We start from the raw sequence: 27,079 nt of genomic DNA on the forward strand, positions 1-27,079 counted from the left end.
GATTGAATAAGCCAAACTGTATACATTACTGTGTAATCACGCATCAAAGTGCGCACTTCCATTGCGTCTGTGCATTTTTGCGCACCTAACTTGTCATTTTTGGTTGTTTGGCACACACAAGGTCTTGCTGAAAACGGCCATACTCCGCAGTCTGGATGAGAAGCAAATCTAAAAACAAGCTGACCTTAAATCAGAGAATGGAATAGTTGTTAGCCTTTAAGTATACCAGAAAAGAAACTTTTCAATAATTAAAGCTTACGACAAAAGTTAGTGGACGTTTTCATCGTCATACATTACGTAGCCTGAACATAAATCCTTATGTTCCATAGGAAAACGTCTGAATTTTTAATTAATTAACAGGTACTCGATCGACCCGAGTACGTAAGCGCGACGGAATATCATCATGCTGTTAATTAGCTGCAGATTCGGACATTTTCCTGTGGGTGAGGCTAAGTTTTAAAGGTACCACCGTAAAGATAAGGAAATTGTTTTTAATATGGGCGAATGAAATAGTGGTGGCATTGGGCTCGATTTCTTAGCAGAATCTATCAAATTTACAGTCTATTTTATCATTGAGCGCATGATAATACCTTGTCACGCAGATAGCGTATCGATCTAGTATCTGTTAGTTATGCTTTTATAAAGTTTAGTTTAATACCAACAGTTTTTTGATATGTTTAACAATTTATGTTATTTAGCTATGGTTCATGTTTTACCATCTATCTGGATTCTTGTCGCTTTGTTTCGGGTTTGTGCGTGGCAGTGCAGTGTCGCGTTGCTTTTTGGTTGTTTTGGGTTCTATGATCTTGCTAGGATTCTGTTAAATGACGGTAGTTACGCTATGTCGTTATCATTATGCTATTATATGAGTCTAGTTAGGGTTACCATATTTTCGTGGCCTAAAATCTGGACACTCTTTAGTGCCCACTAGCGGTTTTTAAAATGAGGTATGAACACATTGTCTGTCTGTGTGAAACTGAGATGTATGTTCCCGGTTTGCAAACTAAACACTCTGCTTCCCATTCATTTCTACCCTTTCTGAAACATGGATGTTTTGCTTGCATTTCATCCGTGAATTTACATTTTCGCTTAGCCATATTCTACAGTAAAACAATAACAAAATTAAATTTTAGCACTTAACATATTCGGCTCGCATCTTCAACTAGAACAGGGGTTCTAAAACTTATGGAGAGGCGCCCCACCTTGACGGTGCGAACAAAACCCGCGCCCCACTTCGAAATCATTAAGCATTAAACAAACGACAATTTCCTTGTATTTTCATTTGGTCTGCAACAGACTTCTTGTTGAGCTATTTTTTACTGCTTACACTGCTTTATAATTTTCTTCAGCGAATATACGCTCTTATCGTTTCAGACATGTTCTAAATTTTGCAATATCGACCAAGATATAAGGCCTTCAGCTACTAGCCCAGCTCCACTCCTCCATGTATCATTGTATCCCAAATAGAGCGCTGTATTGTCGTTGATGACGTAACAATGAAATTATTACCCGTAACGCAACAAACAATTCAAAAAAATTCCGGACATTTAAGCATATTTTAGCATTTCCCCCCGGACGCAGTTTGAACACTAAAATTCCGGACATGTCCGGGGAAATCCGGACGTATGGCAACCCTAACTCTAGTATGGAAGCGCACAACCACGTCGAAGTTACCAAATTATGACATCAGCGTAGTGTGGGTCAAAAAGGAATAACGTCACAAAAATTCGTCATCCTACGTCATCAACTTCCGGGAAAAATCTTCATCAAAAGCTGAAAACAATGCGCTTTTCGAGTATATAACAAACTACTTTAACAATCAAAAACCTAATTTTTATGACGTAAAATGACGTCATAACCTACACTCAGCAAACTCCATAACAAGAACAAACCACCACAAATTAACCTTACATACGCACTGCACCGAGACTACGTCTACTTTTTCTATATAAAATATTAACAGTATATACTTTGGCGCTCTGGAGGTTAATTTTATATTTTTCGACACGAGCTTTCGCAAGCATAAGCTTGCTTCTTCAGGTGTACTGCGAAAAATGTCAGAGTGTCAAACTATATCCTGTTTTTTATTTTACATTAAAATTTGGTTAACACGGTTCAGATAACATCAACTTTTTCTATAGTGACCTTCAGCATGCAAGTTTCGTCACAATCGAGGCGTTGCCATTTTAAAACTGCATAAAATTGTGTAACAGGTCCTTACAGTAAGTTAGGCCACAAAGTAAAATATATGCAATGCGACACACTAGCGTTATTAAAGTACACTTGACATGAAATGTTTTTAATGGATTGAATTTTAACGATACAATACCATACCAACAGTGATGGTGACACCTACCTGTTAACCAAAAAGTTTAGTAAATAGGATGTTTATGTTGCAAAAAGCAGAATCGAAGCTGGTGCTTCCCCTATTACGCTTGTTACTGTATTTTGAAATCGCGTTTGTTAGGCCTATATATGTGTAGGTACAACCTCACACATGATCTGAGAGACTTTTTAGGTACCAGGATTGACTTTTACCAACTGCCAAAGGTGGACAGCCACTGCTAAAAAGCTAACCGTACTTTTAGCTTGAAGGACTGATCTTTTCTAGATCTTATGAAATTAAATTGCTATGGCACTTGTGACAAAGCTAACGAATTGATTAAATCATATTTGACATGTAGACAACAGTATGTTAAGTATGGTGATTATTTATCAGAGCAACAGGCATATCTCAATAGGTGTGCCACAAGGGTCAGTATTAGGGCCACCGCTTTTTATGCTGTATATAAATGATCTAACCAACAGCACTTCCCTTTGAACAAGACTATTTGCTGATGATACAGTATTATACAATTCGTATTCAAATATTCTAGAAATTGAAAAACAAATCACAATCGAACTTGATGAAGTAAGTCATTGGCTAAAAAGTAACAAGCTTTCTATAAATTAAAGTAAAAGTTTTTTCATGATAACAACACCTAAAATATGCAAATGGAAAAAAGTAAACCTGGCCATAAATGACAAAAAAATAGAAAGAGCGACCAAAATTAAATACCTAGGCCTAATACTCGAGGAACAATTTAAATGGAATTATCATGTTGAACATCTTTGCAAAAAACTGTAAAGAGTCTGTGGTGTCTTATACAAAATTCGACAATTTACCGATAAAAAGGTTCTGATGATGTCATACTATAGTCTAGTTTACAGTGCTTTATAATATGGTATATTGGCTTGGGGATCTGCATCAAATAGTGTTTTAAAACCATTAGATATAATTCACAATAAAATAGTAAGACTAATAACCAAAGTAACAAATATACCAAACTAACTGCACTTTATAGAGCAAAAGGTATTCTAAATATATCTCAAATATATCAATTACAATCAGGCAAATTCATGCATCATTATTACACAAATCTTCTTCCCCAAATATTTAATGACTGTTTTAGCATAATTCAAACAGTACACAAATATTATACTAGATCAGGGGTGGGCAAACTTGTTCAATGAAAGAGTCACTTGCGGAAAAATATGAACACCAGCGAGCTGCAAAATCAGTAATGATTGTCAATTTGGTTATTATATTATTAGTAGTCGTTTTGGCATATTACTTTTTAGCTAGAAGACCCATAAAAAACATGTCGGCGAAGCGCACTTTGACAACCTTTGCCATAGAGTATAGAATCTATACCTGAAAACAATGTCGAGTTCTATGTCTAGTGTTACGTCATAAACGAAATGCTGGCCTAAATAAAAAAAATAGACAGAAACGTTCATAAACGGTACTCTTGGTAGCCATTAAAATTTTTTTGGAATTTTACGAATCGACTAGAAGAGCCACAAAAAACATGCCGGAGAGCCGCAGTTTGCCCACCCCTGTACTAGATCATCACAGGACAACTTATTCTTGCCCTGAACCAAAACAGTAAAAGGTAAAAAAAGTGAATATTTCTAGGACCTAATTTTTGGAATAGACCACCAAAGAATATAAAAAAAGTTAAGTCTCATAAATATTTCTCATATCAATTGAGAAGTGAACTTGTGCAAGGGAAGTGCTCTTCGGATAATTGTGAATAAGGTGATGGAGGTATGGTTGTTGATTTCTTTTGCATCATATTGTTATTGATTTTTGATTTGGTTAAAAGAAAATGTTCTGCTGTTAGTTCTGTGGTGTGTCTCTTCTGTTTTTGTTTTGCAGTGTTGTTTTAATTAATTGGGTTTCAGTTTTTGTTTATCTGTTTTAATTGCTTTTCTTTGCAGTAGAATCTGGAGCAGATAACTTAGATGACCGCGAGGTCTTTCCGCTGCCTCACACCATTCAATTATGTTAAAATTTTGTTACTATCCTTTTTACTTTTTTTAAATTGTGAAATAAACTCTCTCTCTCTCTCTCTCTCTCTCTTTCTCTCTCTCTCTCTCTCTAGATAAAGGGATACCCTAGTAAGAACAAGTTAATATCCATTTTTATAATGTTAGGGTAGATGTCGTCTATATCTTTCAACAGTGTACTTGTTTTGTTGTCCATGTTTTTTTTGATTTTAAAATCGTTAAAATTAGAAACTATTTTGTGGGTTTGGTGGCCATGCTAACCTACCATCTTATAGCACAATTCTATTGTTGCTATCATGCATGTTTTAAGCCCTTGGGTTTGGCCACCTTTTACTCCTCGTTGACTGTTCGTAAGCATGTGTTTTATTGTGACATAATTATAACGGTTATTATCCTAATTTTTGCTCCACATAGTTAATGGCGAGAAATAAACAATACAATACAATGCAAAGTGGCGTTTACGAAACACACAGAATAAGGCCCTAAAGAGTTATTGTCAGGCTTGTTAAAACATCAAATCTTGTACTTGATAGCCTATGAGTGTACAAGTGCGCCCTAAGATCTTTTGGGCACCCAAGATCTTGTTGAAAAGGGACGAAAATGTAGTTTTGGTATTTACCAGCAACCATTCAATCGTTATCATAACAAAACTTTGCATTCCTTGAGCCATAGAATTTTTTTTGTTGTCACATTGATTGCAAAATGTCTTTATCTGAAGCCTTAAATGAATTAATTATACGAAAAAGTTAGTTTAATACAATGTACGTTTAACTGATAAGTTTGAAGTGTTTTGGAGCTGACCACGCAAACCTTTCAGCTGTTCTATGAAAGCTTTTTGTATTCGGATCAGATTAGATGAGAAATCAACAGAATATAACCATTATAAGTGAAGCGACTAATGAAACTACCGAATATACCAAACTAATGCTAGATTTGCAACAAATCTGTTCCTACTTGCATAATTTACAAAAGTATAATGATATTGGGAATATTACAAAGATATGAAAGAATTAAGCTGTACGTTATTGTTATCGGTAATATTTAAACTTATTTCTTTCGTGGCAAGCTACTCACTTTTCATAACTTGGTTTTAAGTATAGTGGGCAGCAGCCAGGATGGAATGAAAGTTTTTTGTGTACCGGACAGCGTAATTTTCAAAGACTGGTGTGCATCAGTAGGCAACAAAGAGTGTGCACTTGTATGCGGAGTGTGCACCAGATGTCGTTGTTTGGGAATTACTTAGCTTTTACAAAGTAGCTTTTTTGACCCTTTTTATGCACCAGGAAGCAACGTTTTGCACACACTCAGGAATTGTTGAACCTATCGATTTTATACTATAATCCAGCTGTCATTTGCCAGCAAGGAAAAAATGTTTCAATCATGAACAAGCACCAGAACAAGCACAAGACAAGTATGCCTTATACTGCAGTTCAGTTAGTCATGTGTTCTTGAGTTAGGGGGTTAGAGACAAAGATTGTTCAATTAAATATGCTATGGTTGCCACCAGGGATAATAGACAACAAACCCCATGTACAACTGGTGAATACAGAACTTCACTACAGTGAGACCTCGTTAATCCGGACCCTGATGAACCGGAATCCCCACTATCCGACACAAAACTGCCGGGAACGGATTTCTTCCTATGCATTTTACCCCTTTAATCCGGAAACCCCGCTGTCCGACTCCGACACAAAAGCTTTGGAACAAATGTGCTAAATCAATAGCAATAAAATCCGATAAACCGGATTATTAATAGTTAAGCGAAAATGATTCACGATTGTCCTAATACAGTATGTAGTTAGTTGACGAAACAATAGCCGATTATCTACGCATAATAACTTTGCGGTCTTTTTTCTAAATTGTTTTTCTAAATTTTTTTCTCTTTTTTCTAAATTGTTCATCAACAGTAACAAACAACGCTTCCGCGGTTGCAAAAAAATACGTACAGTACATCGGTTGAGTGCGGCAATCTATTGAAGACATACTGCTGCAACTCAATCGTGCTATCAGCTTTTGATATCGCATTGCGCAAAGATTAGAAACCGGTCAAAGAAAGTTGAAGACTGCTGGTCCCGCCGGAATGCTTCGCCATGCAAGAGCGGTTGTCAAACCGATTTTCGGCCGCATGTTCGTCACTTCTTGTTCTGGGGTTCGACACTGGGTCGTATCATACAAAAATATAATTTTATTTTAGTTGCTGTCCAGCCAGAAACTCGGTACTTAGAATTGGAGTAAGGTGCATACTGCGTTTTGAACACGGTGCTGCATTTGCAAGATTGATTGATTTTTTACATTCCGATAATCCGGATACCCCGCTAAACCGACATTTTTTGACGAAACGAAGTGGTCCGGATTAACGAGGTCTCACTGTATTTGCCGACGTTTCATTAACCCATTCGAGTTAATTTCATCAGAGCAATGGGATTAAAATTTGAATTAAATGTATAGATATATAGAAAATATATAGAATAACAATTTCTAGGTTACAAATTTTCCACATTACCTAGGAACAATTATGCCGCATCAATGTGACGTCATAATGATACATACTTAGCTAATACCTTGACATGGCTATAAAACAACAATATAAAAATAATATAAAGCGCCTAGTCATAAGAAACAACAAGTACAATACAATTAACTATGAATATGCAAAAAACTCATAATAAATTGGGACAAGCATGGTATCCTTTTTATCATTAATAACATCATTACATATGTGTATGAAAAAGGATTCAATGAAATTACGTTTCAAATAATCTTTTTCGATATCCAAAGTACGCCTGTCCTTCCAGTTAATGGTGTGTTCATGCTACAAAGTATGTCTACTCAAACAGGTTTTTTCATGGAGAAAGTTGGAGATATCTACTTCATGTCTTTTCATCCTAGTCAATGAGAGACTGTTTGGTTTGCGCAATGTATGTAGCGCTGCAATCTTGGCATCGAACCTCAGAAATCGCCCTTTGTCTTTTGTAGATGGTACCCGATCTTTAGGGGAAGGAAGTAAATTACATATTTTTACAGCAGGCTTAACTACCTTCTTAATTATTTTGCTACTTAAGATTCCTCTCAATTTAACAGAGTGTAATATTAGGGATATGCTGCGAGGAAGATTATTTGGGTTCGTGTTGAACCCGAATATCATGTAAGTCAACATGAACGAGTCCCGGATCTATTTGTATAGGAAACAAACAATAACATTTTATCCAAAAGTTGTCAAGTCTTGTTTGTAACATGATGTAATCGTTAAACAAATTGCTTTGTTTAAAAAAATATTGTTTAAAAAACGAGTGCAAAAGCAAATTGTTAGGAAAATGACTTTCATTGTAAGTACTGCTGACTCTAGTTTAGCTTTGTCGGGAAACTCGATCATTTCCTTCTCCAAAAGTTAGTAAATTTATAAGTAATATTGTATCCGGTTTCGCCATTGTTACTATTCGTGTTCGCCCGAATATTCCACAAAGATGATATTCGACGAATCTATTCAGGTTTGAGTTCGTATTGGCTCATCCCTAATATATATATGTAACACTTTACCAGAGCTGGGCAACAACTCTTCTAAAAAGTGTGTCGTTCTCGTTCATCAATGAAAAAAGAGCACGCTCGTTTTGTCGCTCAAACTCTTGCTTTTTTTAGCGATTGAAGAACATTTTCACTTTGTCGCATTTTGGAAAACTAATTGCATTCTTATGTTGCAAATTTGCATTTTAAAATGTATGTCTAACTGCAAATAAAATTGCTTATCATTAATTTTTATTAATGTTATGGGAAATGTCATGGAATACCAATGCTGAAGATTTTGTTTTTGTGTCATCTGCCACAAATGATTAATAGACATTAAGTAGAGTATTATGAACCTCCTAGAATTGTACAGGTCGACGTTGAACAATTTAATATTCTTGACTTATAAATAGTGTTATTGAGAATTGGTACGATACTTACGTAATTACGTAACAAAGCTGCTGTTACGAGCGTTTCGTACAAATTAGGTTATTACGCAACCTGCTTTTTTGGTATATTTTATGCACACAAAACATTGATAACTAGCATGAAATTAGTCTCAAAGCAACCATTTTTTTATACACTACATAAAATTATAGTCTTATGGCAGTACAAAAACCTAAAATTTTTTTCAATTCAACAATTTGTATCTATTTTGTGTGTTCACAACGTTGTTTGTACAAAAAAAAAAGAGCGACAAGAAAATAACCCTTCAAAAGGAGTGCGCTCGTGGTTTCGTTCCCATGTTGAAAAAAGAGCGTCACTCTCGAGATCATATCTATATAAAAAGAGCATGCTCAATTTTAAGTATGCTTGTGCCCACTTATGCATGCTACAAACCAGCTATAGGCAGCAAATACAATCATAGAATTTTTTTAAATTGTGTTTAGATTTTCAGAGTGATTACATTCACAGACTGCGGATCAAATAAAATCAAAGATTCACTAAAAATTAGTAAACACTTTCATCATTGAAACTGAGAAAACTAAGTGTATTGTCTGCTTCATTGTGATGTGAACCCAGTATGAGACAGAAAATATTGCAGCCAACTCACAGGTTGCAGGTTGGGGACCGCTAGTATATGTTTATATTTAAGACATAATCCTGTGAAAAGTTATTGCAAGGATGTGTTCTTTGCTAAGTGCGAAGCATAAAATCGCTCATGAATTACTGTTAAATTTATATACTGGTCGGTAAGCACCGTTTTTTGCATGATTAGTTTAAGACCGATTCAATGGCAGATTAAATATGTCAATCAAGTTCATAATAGTTATCATTTAATGTAACCATTGCAACATAATCAGTGTGACAAGAGGTAGCCTACATACCGGCAATGTTCCCTCTAAGCTGCGCGCGTGCGCAAATGCGCACTGCTGACACGGTCTCCGCGCACAGAAAATCTGTGCTGCGCACAAGAAAAAAATCCAACCTGAATTAAAAATAAAATAAACGCATAATAATGGCCACAGTGCGCACGTGGCACGTCTGATGTTGCTCACAGTGGTCCAAGGGACCGCTCAGGGAGTTAGTTTGTTTGCTCAGACTCGTGAAAAATTAGAGGGAACGTTGCATACCGGGTAATTTTTTTTTATTGGTCTCATAAAATTACTTTTGATTTAATTAAAAAATTAAATTAAATTAAATTGAATTGAATTTAAAAAACAAAATAAAATCTTTTGGTTTTGGAAGTGAGGATTTGCTTGACCCAACTGTTTTGTTTGCAACATATTGCAAAATTCTTTCATTGATTAGTTATTGGAAGCATTTACAGTAAGTTAGTAGCACTATTTTATGTATTAATACGTACTAAATATTTATGGCCTTATATTTTATTTTGAATTTCATTTTTGTGTAATTTCGTCTTCCTGCTTGTAGATTTTTGGTCTATTTCTTGATACTTGAAGTTGTTATTATTTTTTATTAGATATAAGTTTGCAATTATGGATAAAAGTTGTTAAGCACAATTTAGAAACACTGAAATTAATGAGGAAGATCTTTGATCACGATACATGCTGATTTATCCGCTTCCTCGTTTCTAAGGGATGGAATCAGGTAAATCTCCAGGTTTATTAATTATAATAGACCATATATTCCAATGCCACAATTGTAAACTATGCTTAAATTCAGCCACCGCTCTGACTGGTTTCATTACTCATTGGTCTGGCATTGCATTTTTTGTCGTTCTGGGTTGCACTGGTATTTTGTCAAATTATTAACATTCATCCAAACATTTGCATTTAGTTTAATGTGTTTCTAAAATTAATTATACATTTACGGTTTATCAAAAATTTATGTATTTATATGATTATTTCATCTTGTTCAATTTTGTTATAACCAACATGCCATTTGACTAACATTGAATTCATTTGTGACCCATGCCAAGCCAGATCAATTTAAAAATTTCACAATTTTTGTTGGGTATTGGTGTCATTATCTTTTAACTTTATTTTTGTTCCAGTATGGTACAATACTCAATGGTATTTACACAACTGCTGAAACAGTTTGTTTTACAAGTTAAACATAGCTCCTTGAATTCTCTTTCAAACAGAAAGCAAAGAAAGAAGTTTCATAGAAACTGCTCTCAAGCATCATTCAAGTGCACAAGCTGCTATTAAGGTATTGGATTTTCAATTCTTTAATTAATTGTACCACCATCTTATACCCTACACCGTTATCGCAAATATTAGAGGCATTGAAAGTTAAGTACAAGGTGGCTGGAATAAGTGATATTCTATTACATTTGTTATCTGTTGCTAGCTTTGGACAACTTTTTTGTTTTATGTAAATTTATTGTTCATGTGCTGCAATTGACTAAAATAATGTCATTGTGTTCATTATCTGATGAAACAGTATTGTAAATATTATGATGCCAATTTCCACAGTGAAAATGTGAAATTTAAGTATTCAAGCTATGTTATGTAATGTGTTTAGTCTCATATTTATTCTGGTAAAGGCTTTTTTCATACCTTTCAAGGCAATATTTAGTATACTTCTATATAATCTTTCAAGTATATGTGTGCAGCTTGCGTTAAAGCTCATGGTGCATATAATTGTAAACAATCTGAACTGATTTGTGGCATTTGTAAATGTCAACGTATTAAGCTAGTGTTACAGTATATACTAGTACTGCATTGGATAAATGCTGAATTAATTCTGTGGTACTTCCTAGCATAAAAACAATACTCCATACTTGATACATGTGGGGCATATTTTTTAAAAAGAAAAATAGATAAGTCTGATCAAGTAGTTGATGATGATGTTAAACTTAAAGAAAATTGAACTTTTTTTTCAATAGGCTATCTTAGATACTTCGTATGTTTTCATAATAAACAAACTTTTGTAAGGGAGCTTTGTGATGAAAAGAGGCATGGATACTATAACATTTAGATTACTAGAGATATGCTTTAACAGTTTTAGCAACGAGATTCTGCGTGGTAAGATGCTAATTTGTTTCCAAGAAATACTTGTATATGGCTAGGTTGACACTATAACTTGTAATTTTTAATGTTTTTTTTATGCACAAGTGTATCTGTATGTCATATAGATTGATAAACAATTTCAGGCTTTGGCTGAAATTTATTATGATTTATTCATGATGTTCTGGGTTTAAATGGCTTGACAAATATGTCTTAGGATGTTCACATTTGAAGACAGATAAATTTATACGGATGGTTTCATTTTTAATGCATTACAAAGATTTAGTAGTCTTTTTGTTTGATTGGGTTAGGTGAATAGTGGTATGTATGGTTTGATAAAAGATTTCTTATGGTGACTGGTTTACAAAATTTGCTTTTAGTTGGCATTCTAACGTTATCCTTAGGTTATAAATTATTATAATAACAGACAAAATCATTATTTTAACTTCATATTGGGCAGTCAGTGGCTAGGAGAGCAGAGATAATTATCATTTTCGTAGTGACGTCTTGTGTAAACATTGTTAAGTGTTTATTTTGTTAGGGATCATCTTTGTTTTTATTGCCTTAGATAAGATGTGCTTGAAAAAACATTCTTGTGAACATTCAAAGCACATCGGCTTAGCCAACAATAACATATTATATACTTAAGCTTAAGCCTCTTTTGACAATAAGTTATACAACTTTGCTAGTTTATTGCTCAGTGATGTTCTGATTCTATTTTTTTATTCAAATGACAGGTCTTTGCAGTGGTCAGTTAGTACTGAGAGTTTAAATTTAAAAACTTGTTCTGTAGTTCTTGTGGAGCATTAAGCATAGGAAATTTTATCTTAAGCAATGTTTCTAATAGTATAAAAATATTAATGACATATAATATGGCAATAACACTCTATTTATACAATGTATATTATTCTGGTAGGTATTGCAGGAGCAGTTATCTAGTCTGAAAAAAATTCAGAGCACAAAAAAAGAAACTTTCATTTTGGTAAGTTTGATCATTATGTTGTATAATGTATATATATATAAATATATATACCACACTTCATGCTTTACTGAGTTATAAGACTTTTTTAGGTTTTTCTCCTTTTATTAGAAAATGTGACACTTCATTGGTTAGTCTTCCCATTTCAGTTTTCATACATTTATCAAGTCAAAAATTATAGCTTTCAATAGAGGTAAGGTTAAGTACCATTGTTAGTTAAAGAGAGAAGTGAAGTAGTGGTAGATTAAACAATACCACAATTAAACAAAAGTAGTGAGAAAACAGGTTAATTGTTCAAGTGTCTGCTAACAACACAAACTGGTTTGGTATGTGTTTACAGCTCACAAAGCTTTTTGTTAATAACAAAGGTCATCAAGTGAAGACAATCATCAGGGTGGCTACATAAAATACAACAACATGTGATTGGTTTAAACAAACTATCTACTTTTAAAAACCTATTATTGCCATAGTTACAACTCTAAATAGGAAATGACAACTGTTGCAGTGTTTTATGCCTGAACATGAAACAATACTTTTTATGTGTTTACTTGATGTTCTTAATGCATTTCTATCTTTAAACTTAGACTAACGAACAAGATCTTGAGAAATCTGCTGCGGATATATTGTACTCAGCTTCTCATTTTCTTCATGATTCTGTTGATGGCAAGCCAATAGTTGCGTCTCCTTTTCTTTCGAGCACTCTCAGTGTTCATGGAAATGTGAAAGGTATCAATGCTATGTGTAATGACACAATGTTTGAAGGTGTCTATTTTACTAGCAAAAATTGTACATATCAAAAATCATACATTGCTTCTCTAATTTAAAATTACATTATTATTTAAAGAATATTGTCATTTTTATCATTTTGGTTTGGCTGCCACTATTTAACCGGAAAGAAAATCTTGCGTTTAAAGCTATTTTTCACAGTTTTTTGTTAACCTAACTTAAATTTTATAACACAATAACCTAAACCTAACCCAAATAACTAAACCTTAACAAAACCTTAAATAACTAAAATCAACTTCTGCACACCAATTCTCTTAACCTAACCGCCTATCTTTAACAACAGGCCGCGTGACCTACATATGGTGAAATAGACACTTCATTTTGTTTTACCTAATACCCTATTTGCAGAATAGTAAATGTCATTGATGTGCATAGATGTGATTCATTTTTTTTTCAACTGTTTGTATCGATCATAGGCATCAAGTTCAAGGAGGCAAAGGGGTGCCACCCCCTCTCCTAGTTTACATACAGTTGTATAAAAGGTTACACACGAATGCTCTTTCATTGGGCATTTTTTATTGTATACTACCTTTTTATGATTTAAAACACATAATGCAATGCACATAGCGTATATCATACCATAGCATAGCGGTTCCTCAAAGGCACTGCAAGCCCGGAAATTTTGACCTAACTTAACAACTTGCAACAACTTTTGTCCACTTGGTCAGTGTTGCTTCAAGAAACACGATAGCACACCTGACCAGTATTTCTCTTTTTTATTTCTTTTAATAGGTGTGTTGCGGCAATACATCTTCATTGCAAACTTATCCGGGTCCTTTTTTGTTCTTATTATCATAGATGAAATAATTGTGTTAGGATTTCAAATTTGTGCTTTGAAGTAGGTAGGTCTTAACAAAGAACTATGAAAAGTAGCGTAAAACGTACACTTTCCATCGTTTCAGCACAATTGTGTAGTTAACAGTTTACACGACCTCTGGGATTTTTCGCTTTTTCTCGCTTATTGATTGTTTGCTAGCATTTTACTCCTCTTTTTAGCATGCTATAACAAGGTTTGCACCATTCTTTTTACTTTTCACAATCAATGGACCATCATCAGGATGACACTGATTTACCCAAACCTTTTTCCTGATCCTCTTCCTTTCAATGAAGGACGCACTTTACAAAAGAATTGGTTTGCGGATGACCCTTGGTTGCGAATAAATCTCGATGGAAGTTGTTACAGTTCATCCTGCTTTTTGGCCAACACAAATACTGTATGCGTTTGATTGTTAAGGCTGTTGCCATGCTAAAAAAAGACCTTGGTTAAACAAGACAAATGTCTGGCGAGATTACAGACAAGGAGTGGAACCGTTAATGAAAGACATGAAACATTATTGCAACCACTGGTAATGTTCGGTGTTGGACTCAAAATCTTGCTTTGGTTTTATCTGGTGATGCCACGTCTCACACAACTGCAAACGAATTTTATGATGATGTGACGAAAGCTGCACTAGGATTGAAGCTAAATTTGCCCACAGTGCCAAATGGTTGATGTAAATGTTAACATCCATCGACTAAAGTACGTGATTACTACGTTACACTTTTTAAAGATGTCTCTTGATGATAATATAATCTCAATGATACCAGTCACAGCCTTTGAAGATTTCGAATTTGCTTCAGCAATTATTTGAACATGTGTAAATGTCTCAAGAAGATGTTCGCGAAGTATCTCAGTTCCACTACGATTGGCAGCTTAATGTTATTTTGCGAAAACCAAGCCAGTGGTTTGCTCTATGCAGGAGTTTGAAATGTTCCCCAACTGTACGGCTGCGACTAGAACTGACAACTAACTCAGCACTTAAAGACCTTTTTCCAAACTTGATGTCGGCATTAGCTATGTTTGTGGTTCTTCCTACATCAGCGTTTGGAGCTGAACGTTCGTTTAGTACATTACGCCGTCTTATAACTTACCTACAATCAACATAAACCCCAGAGGAGATTAAATGATTTAGCGATTTTGGCTATCCACACAGAATACAGGGTAACATGGATATTGGAGCATGCGTCGACAAATTCGTTTCTCTGACGCAAACCAGCATTAACAAGTTTGGAGATGCACAATATATCTAAACGTTATCAGCCTCTGCTCGGGACCACCGTTTCTGTTAACATTTTCCTACCTTAAACGAACTTTTGATTTGTTTCTGTTAAATGATTCTTCCGTTTTAATTTCATTCCATTATTTGGTTGCATTGTCTATCTAATACAGTGCTGAGTGTATTGTAGGCTAATTGCTTGTTTAGGCGCACTATTTCATTTTTTGTTCTTCTACAGGTGAAGTAGGAATAGCCAAGTTAAGACTAAGTTACATGACAACAATGCAGCAACATACGGACAGGCAGAGGAAGTGTAGCTTCTGCCTTTTATAACTTAGATCTTAGGAGCTATGTCAGCCCCCCAAAAATTTATATTTTTTCTTAAAAACCTGACGCCTATGTTTGTATCATATTATTTTAAACATAACTAACAATGGTGAAATATTTTAACAAATCTATCGATTTGGAATAATGCACTAATATCTGTATATGTAGATGATGGGGTAATACGCAATTTACTTCCTTCATTTGAAGATATAAAGAAAAATAAAAGTAAGAATTTTTAAAAATTTTAAACTTAGTAATGCTTATTCATGGCCTCCGTAAAGCAACGCAGCAAACTGTATAACCTATATTTTGTTGCTGTATACATTGTGCCATAGTCATTATTATATCATCCTTGCAACATTTTTTCTAAAGCATCCATTTGAATCTGATCGTTTCCATTCTTAAACGTCATTTCATCTTGTAGTATTTTGTAAATTCATGAGAAATCAGTTATTTGTATTATGACAAATCAAATACTGGCAATCCCCATTTTAAGAATTTCATGGAAAGAAGGGATAATAAAGGATGAAAGATAAAAAGGGATGAAAAGGAATGTTACTACCATACCTAATATTCATGAACTAAAGCACAGAAAAAATTGACGTTAATGGGGCGTATTTATAGTTATTCATACACCCAAGACCATATTAATCCTTTTATAGAAGAAAAAGTATCATAAAATACCATCTGTGGGTTTACATGCCAATAAGTTAATAAATTTTAGAGCCTTTGTGTTACTTAATTGAGAATAGTATTTAGAATGGAAATTAGGAAATCGCAAATTTTTACTCTAGTATAGCCAGGAAAATGAATGAGTTTACAGGGACAGTATGCCACGCATTGGGTTAAATGATAACCAAAGGGGTTGATGTCACTGATATACGATGTGTACGAGTATAGTTAGTGGAGAAAATAAGAAATAAAAATGTCATCACTCATAATAACATGGGAATTACCTGACGATGTGAATATATAAAACATATCTTTCTCATATCTGAAAATATTCATGGATATTGGATGTTTGTAAGACAATGAGTGGCTGTAACTACTAAAGCTTAATTATATACTGGTACAGTGTAATGGAAAAAGTGTATTTTGGAACACATAAATGTAACTACAATGCCCCCACTACTCAAGATAAACTGTCTTAAAAGTTAAAATTTATTGATGACTCCACTGCTTTTGCTTAATTTTCAAATGTGTTATGTGTGAGATAAAACTAATTTGCTTCTTTTCACTTTCCATAGAACTAATTGACATAGAAAAGATTGTTTCCGTGTCACCGATCAAACCTTCATATTCAGAGATAACATCTTTAACACCTGTCACAAAGGATAGTTTAGCTGTAAGTGGTTTTTGTAGGCTGTACGAATGTATAAGCTCTTGTTGATAAGTGGCATGAATTTTGTTGCTCTCGTAGAATTAAGAATAACTGATGAATCGATTTCATGTAGTAACTGCTTGTATTTGCAAATTTTTAGTCAACAACTCTTCCATTGACCCCATTTTCTTTCAATATTTCTACTCCAAAATCAATGCATGCTATTGGTAATCAGCTTAAACATTAGTGTGCTCTATGAAGTCAACTAGCTTTTTGATACTTTTAATGGCTGTGATGATTCAAAACTATCACTATTACAAGTATTTCTTTTGTTTTACTGCACAAAATGAATGAATCAAATTGAGTTATATGATAATTAATGCTTAAAAATGAGTAATCTTGATTATGTTCTTTATGCTTTGATTCTACAATTTTCTAAGTTTAAGGTTCACTTATTTTAGATCCCGAAGTGAATGAACAGATTTCATCATCTGTCAACTGTTTACATCTGACTCCACAATTTAGCACTCAGAACATGAACTTAACAGAAATATTAGAGCAATTAGCATACAGCAGTACATTAAGTGGCCATGGTCCTGAACATGACAGGGTTCTTAACACAAGTGACACCGATGAGCTGATACAGCTTCTGGAAAAAATATCCCAAGCTGGCAAAGACTTGAAGTTTGAACTGCAGGTACGGAAAACCAAAAAACAAAAACATTAAAAAACAAAACTTTTAAGACATTCATTATAAACAGCCGTAAACATTTATATTTAAAACATTCTAAAAATACTTAAAGGAAGCAAAGTTGCAGGAATCTAAGTTAAAAGAAGAAGTGGCAAGTCTTCGTACCAAAGAAAATGGTGTTAGCAGAAAGTCAGAATGGAAATCATCTGAAGATTGCAAAGGTTTTGAAGAAAAATGCACAAAATTAGAAGATGCATTGCTCTCACTTCAAGATGAAAACATTAAATTAAATAGGTAAAAGTTTTGCGATAATAATTTTGTCAAGTATTCTGTTGGTGAGGAGTATTTTTTGAAAGCACAGTTTTTAATCCAATAAATTTGTCAAATTGCTCAGATTTTCAAATTCTAAAATTCACAAAACATGTGCGTTGAACAACATGATATAGGTAACAACCAATCAAATAATATACAAATCTCTACGCATAGAGTATCAACGTGCTTCTATTTGACTCTACTTCTCAACCTTTTTCAGCCTAAGCCCAGGTTTTAAGCACAAAACAACTCGATAATCAGTTGACCAAATTACTTATTTATTAAAGAATTGTGTTTAACATTTCTGAAGTTCTTGCTATCACTTGTTGCAAAACACAGTACCTGCCAAGCTGCAACATTGAACGAGTTTGCTGCTTACTAATGTCAGTATTAAAATGGTAAACAATCTTATTATTTTGTTATTATATGCAGAGGTGGGCAGTCGGTACTTTGAAAGTACTGTCAGTACCGGTCCTTGACCAAAAATGTACCAACGGTTCCGGTATTCGGTACTATTTTAAAAAAGGTAGTTCGGTACTTTGTCGATACTTGGTATCGGTACTTTTCATGTAAAAGATGCTGCTGCAAATGCAATGTTTGCCGCAATTATGTCCCCGGTAAAGGTTACTCCAGGTCAAAACATATGTGTCGTTAATCGCTTGCAATTTTACTGGACATTCCTAGATTAAAAAAGATCAACAAATGGTAAAATTAGTATTAAGGATTAATTAAGATGTATTTTTGAAAACATATTTGTTAAAATTTTGAAATTATCACGTGAAAAGTACCGAGTACCGGGAACAATTGAAATTTCTTGAAAAAAGTATTTCGGTACAGAGATTCAGTACTTTTTTATTACTTCTTTTCAAAAGTAGCGACGGTACCAGTATCGGTACTGAAAACGTACTGCAGTACAGTAATTCAGTACTATATTACCACGGTATTGCCCATGATGATATGTTATATGTTACTAATATGATATGATGATATGTTATGATTATATGTTACTTCGTATCAGGTCTGGCTATATACCGTACTTGAAGTTCAGTCCAATTGCATCAAAATTTCTCAATATTAACTTACTATGCTTGAGTAATGTCACAAGTTAATTACTGTGTAGAACGATTTATTTTGTTGATGCCCAACTGAGCAGCTTTCCACAGACCAACACAACTATAATGATCACACAGTTTGCACTCAACCCACTCGTACCAACTAATTGACACGCAAGGCTTAACTTAAGCTTTACAGCAATCAGCTGCGCCTCTGGCAAAACAGAATGAGCACAACAGTGGAAATAAGTCACACAGCTTAAATGAGAAAGCACGGAAAACACTCAGAAACTTATTAATTGTGACTAATAAGCAAGAAGAGTAATTCTATGTTAATTTGTTGTAGTGGTAGTTGTAATACTTTCTTTTGAAACAAAATGAGATAATGGCGCATCTTGCGACATTGCTCATACCAAACCATATTTGATTAGAATTAGATGAATACAAAATCGATGGACATAAAAATACACAAAAGTGATTATCTAAATATTATTATACAATAGCAATGTAACTATAGTATAAAGAAGGTATATACTTATGGTGATAATACAGACATACAGTAGACTTACTTACTATAATTATGGATTATTTATAATGACCAGTCACTATAGGTACAGGATGAACTACAAGCTTGTCTTGTTGTTCGAGAATCTAAAATGCAGATTTGAAGATTCTAGTTTGAAAACACTACTATGCTGTACTAAAATTATTTAATGTTCTACTTTGTTTATTCCTATAATTATAATTAAATATGATAATCCTTTAACCAATATCTATGTTACCGTGCTGCATTTTATACATGTTAACTAAATTGCAATAATGCCTATAATCTTAATCTGAACCCTTAGCATGAAAATTCGATTTACTAACAGAATGCTGAAGGACAGAGGTGAAACATCTCAGAATGAAAGCTTTGAGAAAATGAAAGATGAAAATCACCGTCTGAAGATCCAGGTTGAACAACTAAAGCAGAGCTTGGCAGATAACGAGAAAAAATTGCAAGGTTATTCCACAAACATGGTACGACTACATTATTTGTTTAAAGTCCCCCTTAGTTGAGTTAGAAATGTTTGTTGATGTAAGAAACACTATTATTTGGATAGACTTAAATACAATGAGTCAAAATTTTGAATTTTGGACCTCACTTATTATTTTCTTTAACATCTACAGTAATATATTTTCCTTTGCCTTTGTTAATGTAATTTAATTAGTCTTAATCAGAAAGCTGTTGAAATGTGTATATTGTACAGTTTTATGTACTGTTGTGTATATTTGCCGCCATATAAGCCCACATTTGAAGTAGTAAAAAATTGCCCAAAAAATTGCAGTGGTTTTATCGGGAACCTAATTTTACTGCGGTTAAATTTTTGATACTACTTTGGCCAAAATGCTTATGGTAAACAAATCTAGTTTCGTTGCTCCAAAAATACAAACAACAAAACTCTACATGGGGAAGGAGGGCAAGTTCAAATTCGTTTATGTAATAAAATTCTTTTTGCAGACACCAACTTTGTTTTGAGTTGTTCGCATTCGTTTAAAAACTGTATATGTCTTAACAACAATCAAACCCAGTTTTTCTACATTATCCCTTTATTGCTTTGTTTTTAAGTGCAGTGAATTTTTCTCGCATAATACCGTAGTCAATATATTCCGCTTATTATGACCAAGTTGGAACCAGAACATGTTGGTCATAATATCCGAATGATCACAATAACCGAAACTGCTACAGTGCTGTTTAACCACCAGGATTGACACAGTTATGCACAAAATGACAAAAAACATCAAATTCATCATTTATATTATTTATTACATCATTTAACATTAAACAGCAACATTTAAAGTGAATGTCAGTAGGTTTCAGAGTGAGAATACAATTGTACAATTGTCACTGTCACGTTGTATAATCATAATTGACACAATAATTTGAGATAAAGGTCTGACAAAATGGTTATTAAACAGAGAAATTTATATGGCAGAAATTGGGACCGTATCAAAATGGTCATATTAGGCGATTCTACTGAAATACTCTGGTTGTCTGTGTGACATTTGCCTATTCTCATAGCTTTTGTCTTTTTCATCACAACTTTTGTCTTTTTCTCGCATTTGGACAAAACAAATGCTTAACAAAGCATGGTTAGTTGTAATAGGTAATAAGGTAATGATATTACCAATGTGTTTAAAACAAGACTAATGAACTCGCTCAAGGTTATGAAAGATTAATCTCATCTTGGCCATGTGCATGACCAATGTGAGACTGTTATGTTTCCGCAATCAAGACCAAGAGCTTTTTTGGTACAATTTTTGTCAAAACGATTCATTGACAAAAGTTGATTCTTTAGCCACTATTTCTACATCGTTCGTTTTTGCAGGAGGGAGGAAAACGTGAGTATTCTTCATGCCATGTGTACATAAAAACATTTTTTGTTAAAAATTAGAAGTGGGCTTATATATCTGCATCAACGGTATGTTTTCCTATTGTGCAGTAGTCCATTGAATTAAAAGACAACAAAATGTGAGACCAGTGCTAAAAGAGATGTATTAGATTTTTTGATGAAATACTAAATAGATTTTTAAAAACAGCAAGGAAAAAGCATATTCTGTCATAATGTAATTTATATCCAAAAACGGTTGCTAAAAAGCCATTTTGCCAAAGTAAACTCAATAACATGTTTGTTGACTTTAATAATAACTTTTGAAAAGGTCAATATTAGCACAAAATTGATCAACACCATCCAACAACTTTTTGTCAAAGCAACCAGTGCCGTTGTAGCCCAGGGCACCATAGGGAAATGGTTTCACGCTTCAGTGGAGGTTCGCAAGGGGTGCATACTCTCTCCGACCATGTATGACCAATTTCCGAAAGAAGTAATGAACGAAGTCTTTGATTTTGAAGATTACAATATCACCACAAGTATTGGGAGAAGAATCATTAATTACCTCAGGTTTACAGGCAGCATCAATAGCCTGACAGATGAAGAAGAACTCAGCATCTTAATATGAAAACTCAGCAAAACACGACATGGAGAATAGTGCTGAACACAGCAAGCTAATGTCTAATAGCAGCAACACCATTACAACTGACATGACAGTGCACGGTGGACAAAGACTTTAGTCTTTCCGCCTAGGCTCCTAGCCAAATGTTCCTCAAGGAACTGCTCAAACAGCCATAGCACTGGCAAGACTGAAATCCATGTTATAAGACAAAAGAATCGCCATCAGCCACATAACCAGACTCATGTGCCGTAGTACTCTCTATATTTTTGTAAGCCTATGAGACTTTCACGGCAGAACTGCAGAGGAAAGTCCAAGTTGTGGAAAGATATTGGGCATCTCATATCTTGAACACAACACTAAGTATCAAATTTGCCAGACCATCACTCAACATATGTCATATGATGACTTACTGACCATCATAGAAAAACAAAAACTGAAATGGTGTTTGCAGTGAAGCAAATAGGCAAAACGTTGGTGCAAATTTCGCAAAATAATAAAAACTCCACAAAAAGAAACACCCTCTTAGAAATCATGCACAAAAACATGCCCGATGAATAATGTAATAGATGATGGTCGATGTTGTCCTTAATTACACAAATAAATAGCAGAAAGCTTTAACATGAATTTACAGATGCGCGGTGTGATATTATATAATTTCTGCGCATTTATCACCAGAAAGTGCATATCAATGACAATATTTGCTCATTATGTGCACTGCTTACTGCTTAACTATTAAATATTTGTTAAACTGTACTCAAACAATATGTTTTGTATGTAGTCTTGCACTTTTAAGATATAATAGATGTCATAAGAAAATTAAGACAATGAATACTAATAATTATGATGCCGCATCTGTGCTTTCTGATAATAGGTTACCCGCACAGGCAGTCCAGAGAAGAAAGCCAAGCAGCAGCAATTACAAAATAATCACGTGGACACACAATTAAGAAACAAGTAATAGCTTGGTTTTATTTTTGTCAAATCATTAAAAAAAATCTTGAAATATGTTGCAATTATAAATATGTTTAGACTTGATGTCCTGGAAGGGAAACTTTATGACACAATCAGCGAAGTTGATGAAGTGAAGAAATACCAGAAAACAATTGATGACTTGCATATCCTTCTTCTGGAAAAAGATGACAAAATAAAGAGCTATGAAAGTAGTTTTCTTAAATAGTTAGCGTTGAAAGTACAGTAACTAACTAAGTGCTATTATGATTAAACAATGTGTGTCAAACTCCCGGCCTATGAGTCACGCCCAACCTGACTTGCATTTATATTTCGCCTATGTAGGTGCCATTGCTTAGGCAATATGAAGTTCTGATTAAACAGTTACTACGAATTTCCTTATAGCTCAAAAATAAGGCAATCAAGGTTACTTGAGCTGTTAAAATGTGTTTTTGTAAGGTTATTGAAGTGATAATGACATAATAGGAAAATATACGAAAAAAATTAATAAATTCCTTGTGTAAATCAGCATCACCTACATGTTACACACCTCTAACTTTGAGCCAAAGCTAGCTCCCCACATGGCAAAGAGAAAAATTTCTTCTGAAATTAAAGCCTTTCAATACCAGTAGGAGGGTGAGTGTATGACACTGACATCACTGGTAAACCTGTACATCTTATTTGATTTGATTTTATTTGAACGTTTCAGGGTGTAGTTTTGTATTTATAGTTTCATTTTTTGCAGTACAATGTTAGTTTTAATTTTGGTGAGAAATAATTACACAAAAAACAAAATGTGTTAACTTTATGTTCAATTATTATTTTTGGGCTATTTATTGAATCCTTTGTCATTTTTTTTTACATTTCACATTCAAAAAAGTTTTATTGAATTTTTATCTTGTGAAGTCCATAAAGTGCACTTGAAGTTTAGGCCTCGCATACAATTGAGTTTGACACCTGTGGTTTAAACCAAACTTCCATGGTTGTAAAAATACTATGGTTGCCACCAAGCATAATAATATCAGATACAAGGTACCACTGGTGAAATACAGAAATTTATGCCCTGATGAAGCTAATTCGATTCGGTTTTCGAAACGTTTTCATAAATAAATTTCTGTATTTCAGCAGTGGTACCTTGTATCTGATTCCATTGTCATAGTTCATATAGTTTCAGTTTGAAAATCAAAATTCATAACACACAGTAAAGGGGATAAAGTTGATTGGAAATGTTTTTTCAGGACAATTAAGAGCTTTATGTAAAAAGTATGGAGAAATGCATACTGAGTACGAGTTACTCCAGGAAAAAGATGTCTACAAAAGAAAAGAAGTTCTACAGTTATGTGATAAGTTTGAAAGAATGAAGGCCAAGTATAAAAAGTAATACCAACTTGTTCTGTATGCTTTTCTTTATATATGCATGATGGTTTGGTTAATTTATAAAACAATGATTGTTAATTCTGATAGATTGGAATCTGAGCTAACAGAGTATCGCACAGAAGATCAGAGAGACAACACCTGCAAGTGGGCACTTGAAAATTCAATACAAAAACTAACTCAAGAGAATTATTCACTAAGAGCTAAGATTCTTTCAGGTATTTTAGGTTTTCTGTTGTACACCATGCATGAAATGAACTATACTATACACAGGAATTGTCGAGTAAAAATGTTGAAGTGTTTAGTTAATTATTCATAAAATAATAATCTTTTAGCATTCACTTAAAAATATCTAAAAAAAGGGAAAATTGAAAATGTAAAATTAAACTTATGTACATGCAGAGGAGAAACAAATGTCCATGAGCAAAATGCTTCTTGAGAAAGACTATGAAGCACTGAAGATGAGATATGATGGCCTTTTGCTTAAGATCAGCCAATCTGATTACGATAAAAATAGTTTTCCAAAGCAAATTGTTCACCCCACAAAAGAAGTGCAGCTAAATACGTCAATTTTATCCACTACACCTTATGCATTGGACGCAAGCGGAGACCCAGCCAGATCCAGGAGCTATCACAAACTGGGGTCACCGAATTTTACAAGTACGATACGTCGCCAGAGAAGACACACTTCTCCCTGGCATCTTACACTACCTGAGAATATAGTGTCAAGGCAACCTAATGGTTTGCGAGTACGATCTGATAGTGATGTACATTATCTAAATCATTCGTGGAATTCAGGTAATCTTAAAGCGGTGCCAAAAGCAACTAATGTGGAAGGTGGTGATGGTCTTCACCTCTCCACTGGCCAAAACGTCACTGGTGTCAGTCCACTTCCCACCACAGAGCTGTATACTCAAGGATTTGAAACCCCATTTAGCAAGTCACCCATTTTAAAACAGCAAAACTTGTCAAGTTATCCATTACACAAAAATTTCGGTCATCACAGAAGATCATTTAGCCTCTCTCCAGTTAATGTCCAATCCAGGGCAAAAAGTGCGTTTAACTTTAAGAAAAATATAAGCGTTCACTCACAGAATGCATCTGAGCAGTCTGCAGTGAAGCGTGATGAACAAACTGGAAGGGAAATTGATGTGACAGAGCAAGAAGCAACAAAAAATAAGCTTTGTTTTAGTTCAGAAGTATTATCGTCAACACCATTATGTACCAGCAGTCATCACCATAAGAGATCTCACACGACACCTAACGTTTCACTTACAGATCCCAAAAGTAATTACTTTCTTGAAGGACTTGGAATCCGTTACGGGCAATCTGCTTACTCAAAAGAATACCTAAAAAATATGGATGGTGTTCGACTTGTGGTGAATTTGAGTAATCACACTGACAAGAAAGAGCTGAAGAAGACAAATGAGCAACACAATGAGTCATCTCTAACAGGTATTCTCAAACAAGCCAACTGCAACGCCTCATTTGCTCATGAAAAATCGTCAAGTGTTAACTTTGGTCTACCACAACAAGAATCAACTCAATTGGAAGATATCACTAAGCATGGAGTGCTATCTCATTCCAAATCTACCGAGTATGACTCAGCGTCCAAGTCAGTCCTAGGAGAAAGTACATTGCATGAGGAAAAGTGCCGGAGAAGTTTGCATCTGTCAGATTTGCCATGTGACCAAACAGCAGTTTATGACAAATTTCGCAACTTTCACAGTCATGTTACTGATTACAAAAATCCACCCATGATCTTACAAAATGATGTAATAGAAGACGATAAGAAAACTATTGACAATGCTAATACTTTACGTAAAATGTCAGCTGCATGTGAGAGGAGTTATCTTCAAAAACAAAGGGATTTTCCACTTGCTGTTAAAGTAAGCTTTTAGATTTCTAATTCTTTTTATTATTCCTAGTACTGTATTTATGCAGCTACAGTAATGGCTAAATAATCTTTAAGGACAGCAGATATCTTTCCCCACCCCTTTCAATTTGGTGGCCTGTACATATGGTCAATATACAATCTTTTTAACTTCCATTGTTTTTTTAGAAAATAAATGTAGATGCACTTAAATATTAACAGATATAAACAACGTGGGTTGCATTGCTATCATTTGCAAATATGAATAAGATTTATAATGACATATTTGCGAAATAAGCCTTTTATGTGTACAATGTACTTATTGAAAAAGCATTATTAACACTACCAAAAATGACTGCATGGGTGTTTTGCAAGCTTTGGGTGAAACAATGAATCTCTTGAATCCATTAAAAATTAAACCTAAAACATTTTTGTTTTCGTTGTGTCTGGCTATTGATTTAGTTTGACTGATGTTACAGTGCTAATATTTTTTAAATATACATGTAATTTATTAGGAGGATATGGACACTGCTGAGCAGTCTTCAGCTTCAACAACTCGTGATCATATTGGTAGGGTGGAATTTCTCAGACAAATCCAAATCAATACAGGAGTGCGCATGCCAGGACTTATGCACAACATCACACTTAAAGATGACGTGATATTGGATGACAGTGACATGAAAAAGGAAATCAAATTAGGGTTGAGCGATAACCAACAGGCTTATGCTGAGAAGCTTGTGAAAAAGTACACAAAGAAAGGTGGAAAAAGAAAACATGATGTACTTCAGAAAAAAATTTAGTATCATGTTGCAAAGAGCTACTGTTGTTATCATGAATGTATTTTTCTTCCATCATGGTATCCACCTACATGTGCTGCTTCTAATAAATGAATAATAATTTACCTGACTTTGTTTACAGTTACAGTTTTTATATCGTTAATACAGGTTTCCCTGTTTGCTTGTAAGTCCTTGCAGTAAATTTTGTTGTAGTTGTTCCATAGTTTTCATATTACTGTGAGTGTTTTCAACCTTTGTTGTATGTACATTTTCATATAAAAAAGTGTTTCTTTGTAATAAATGGAGTTCCTACTAAAAGAAGTTGTTTAAGCCAGATGTGATAAGCGTTTGACCTACATAA

At 34.1% G+C, this 27,079-nt stretch overlaps 1 protein-coding gene across 3 annotated transcripts; it reads left to right on the top strand.

The window, feature by feature from the left end:
- The first annotated feature begins 9,738 nt into the window (after positions 1-9,738).
- On the top strand, positions 9,739-27,040 carry LOC143464738 (uncharacterized). Of its 3 annotated transcripts, XM_076962687.1 has the most exons (16): positions 9,739-9,885; positions 10,382-10,449; positions 12,166-12,231; positions 12,813-12,954; positions 15,546-15,602; positions 16,625-16,722; positions 16,859-16,925; positions 17,160-17,395; positions 17,502-17,683; positions 19,626-19,773; positions 22,619-22,701; positions 22,777-22,907; positions 23,934-24,072; positions 24,160-24,287; positions 24,472-25,958; positions 26,458-27,040. In XM_076962687.1, the coding sequence occupies exons 1-16, from the start codon at positions 9,876-9,878 to the stop codon at positions 26,740-26,742; spliced, it is 3,327 nt and encodes a 1,108-aa protein (XP_076818802.1). In that variant the 5' UTR covers positions 9,739-9,875; the 3' UTR covers positions 26,743-27,040. The 3 variants fall into 3 exon arrangements, with proteins under 3 accessions (XP_076818802.1, XP_076818803.1, XP_076818804.1); XM_076962688.1 differs by lacking the exons at positions 9,739-9,885; positions 12,813-12,954 and having other exon boundaries at positions 10,404-10,449; XM_076962689.1 differs by lacking the exons at positions 9,739-9,885; positions 12,813-12,954; positions 16,859-16,925 and having other exon boundaries at positions 10,405-10,449.
- Positions 27,041-27,079: the final 39 nt, after the last annotated feature.

The sequence above is a fragment of the Clavelina lepadiformis genome, chromosome 7 (genome assembly GCF_947623445.1).
Source record: "Clavelina lepadiformis chromosome 7, kaClaLepa1.1, whole genome shotgun sequence".
Lineage (NCBI taxonomy): Eukaryota > Metazoa > Chordata > Ascidiacea > Aplousobranchia > Clavelinidae > Clavelina > Clavelina lepadiformis.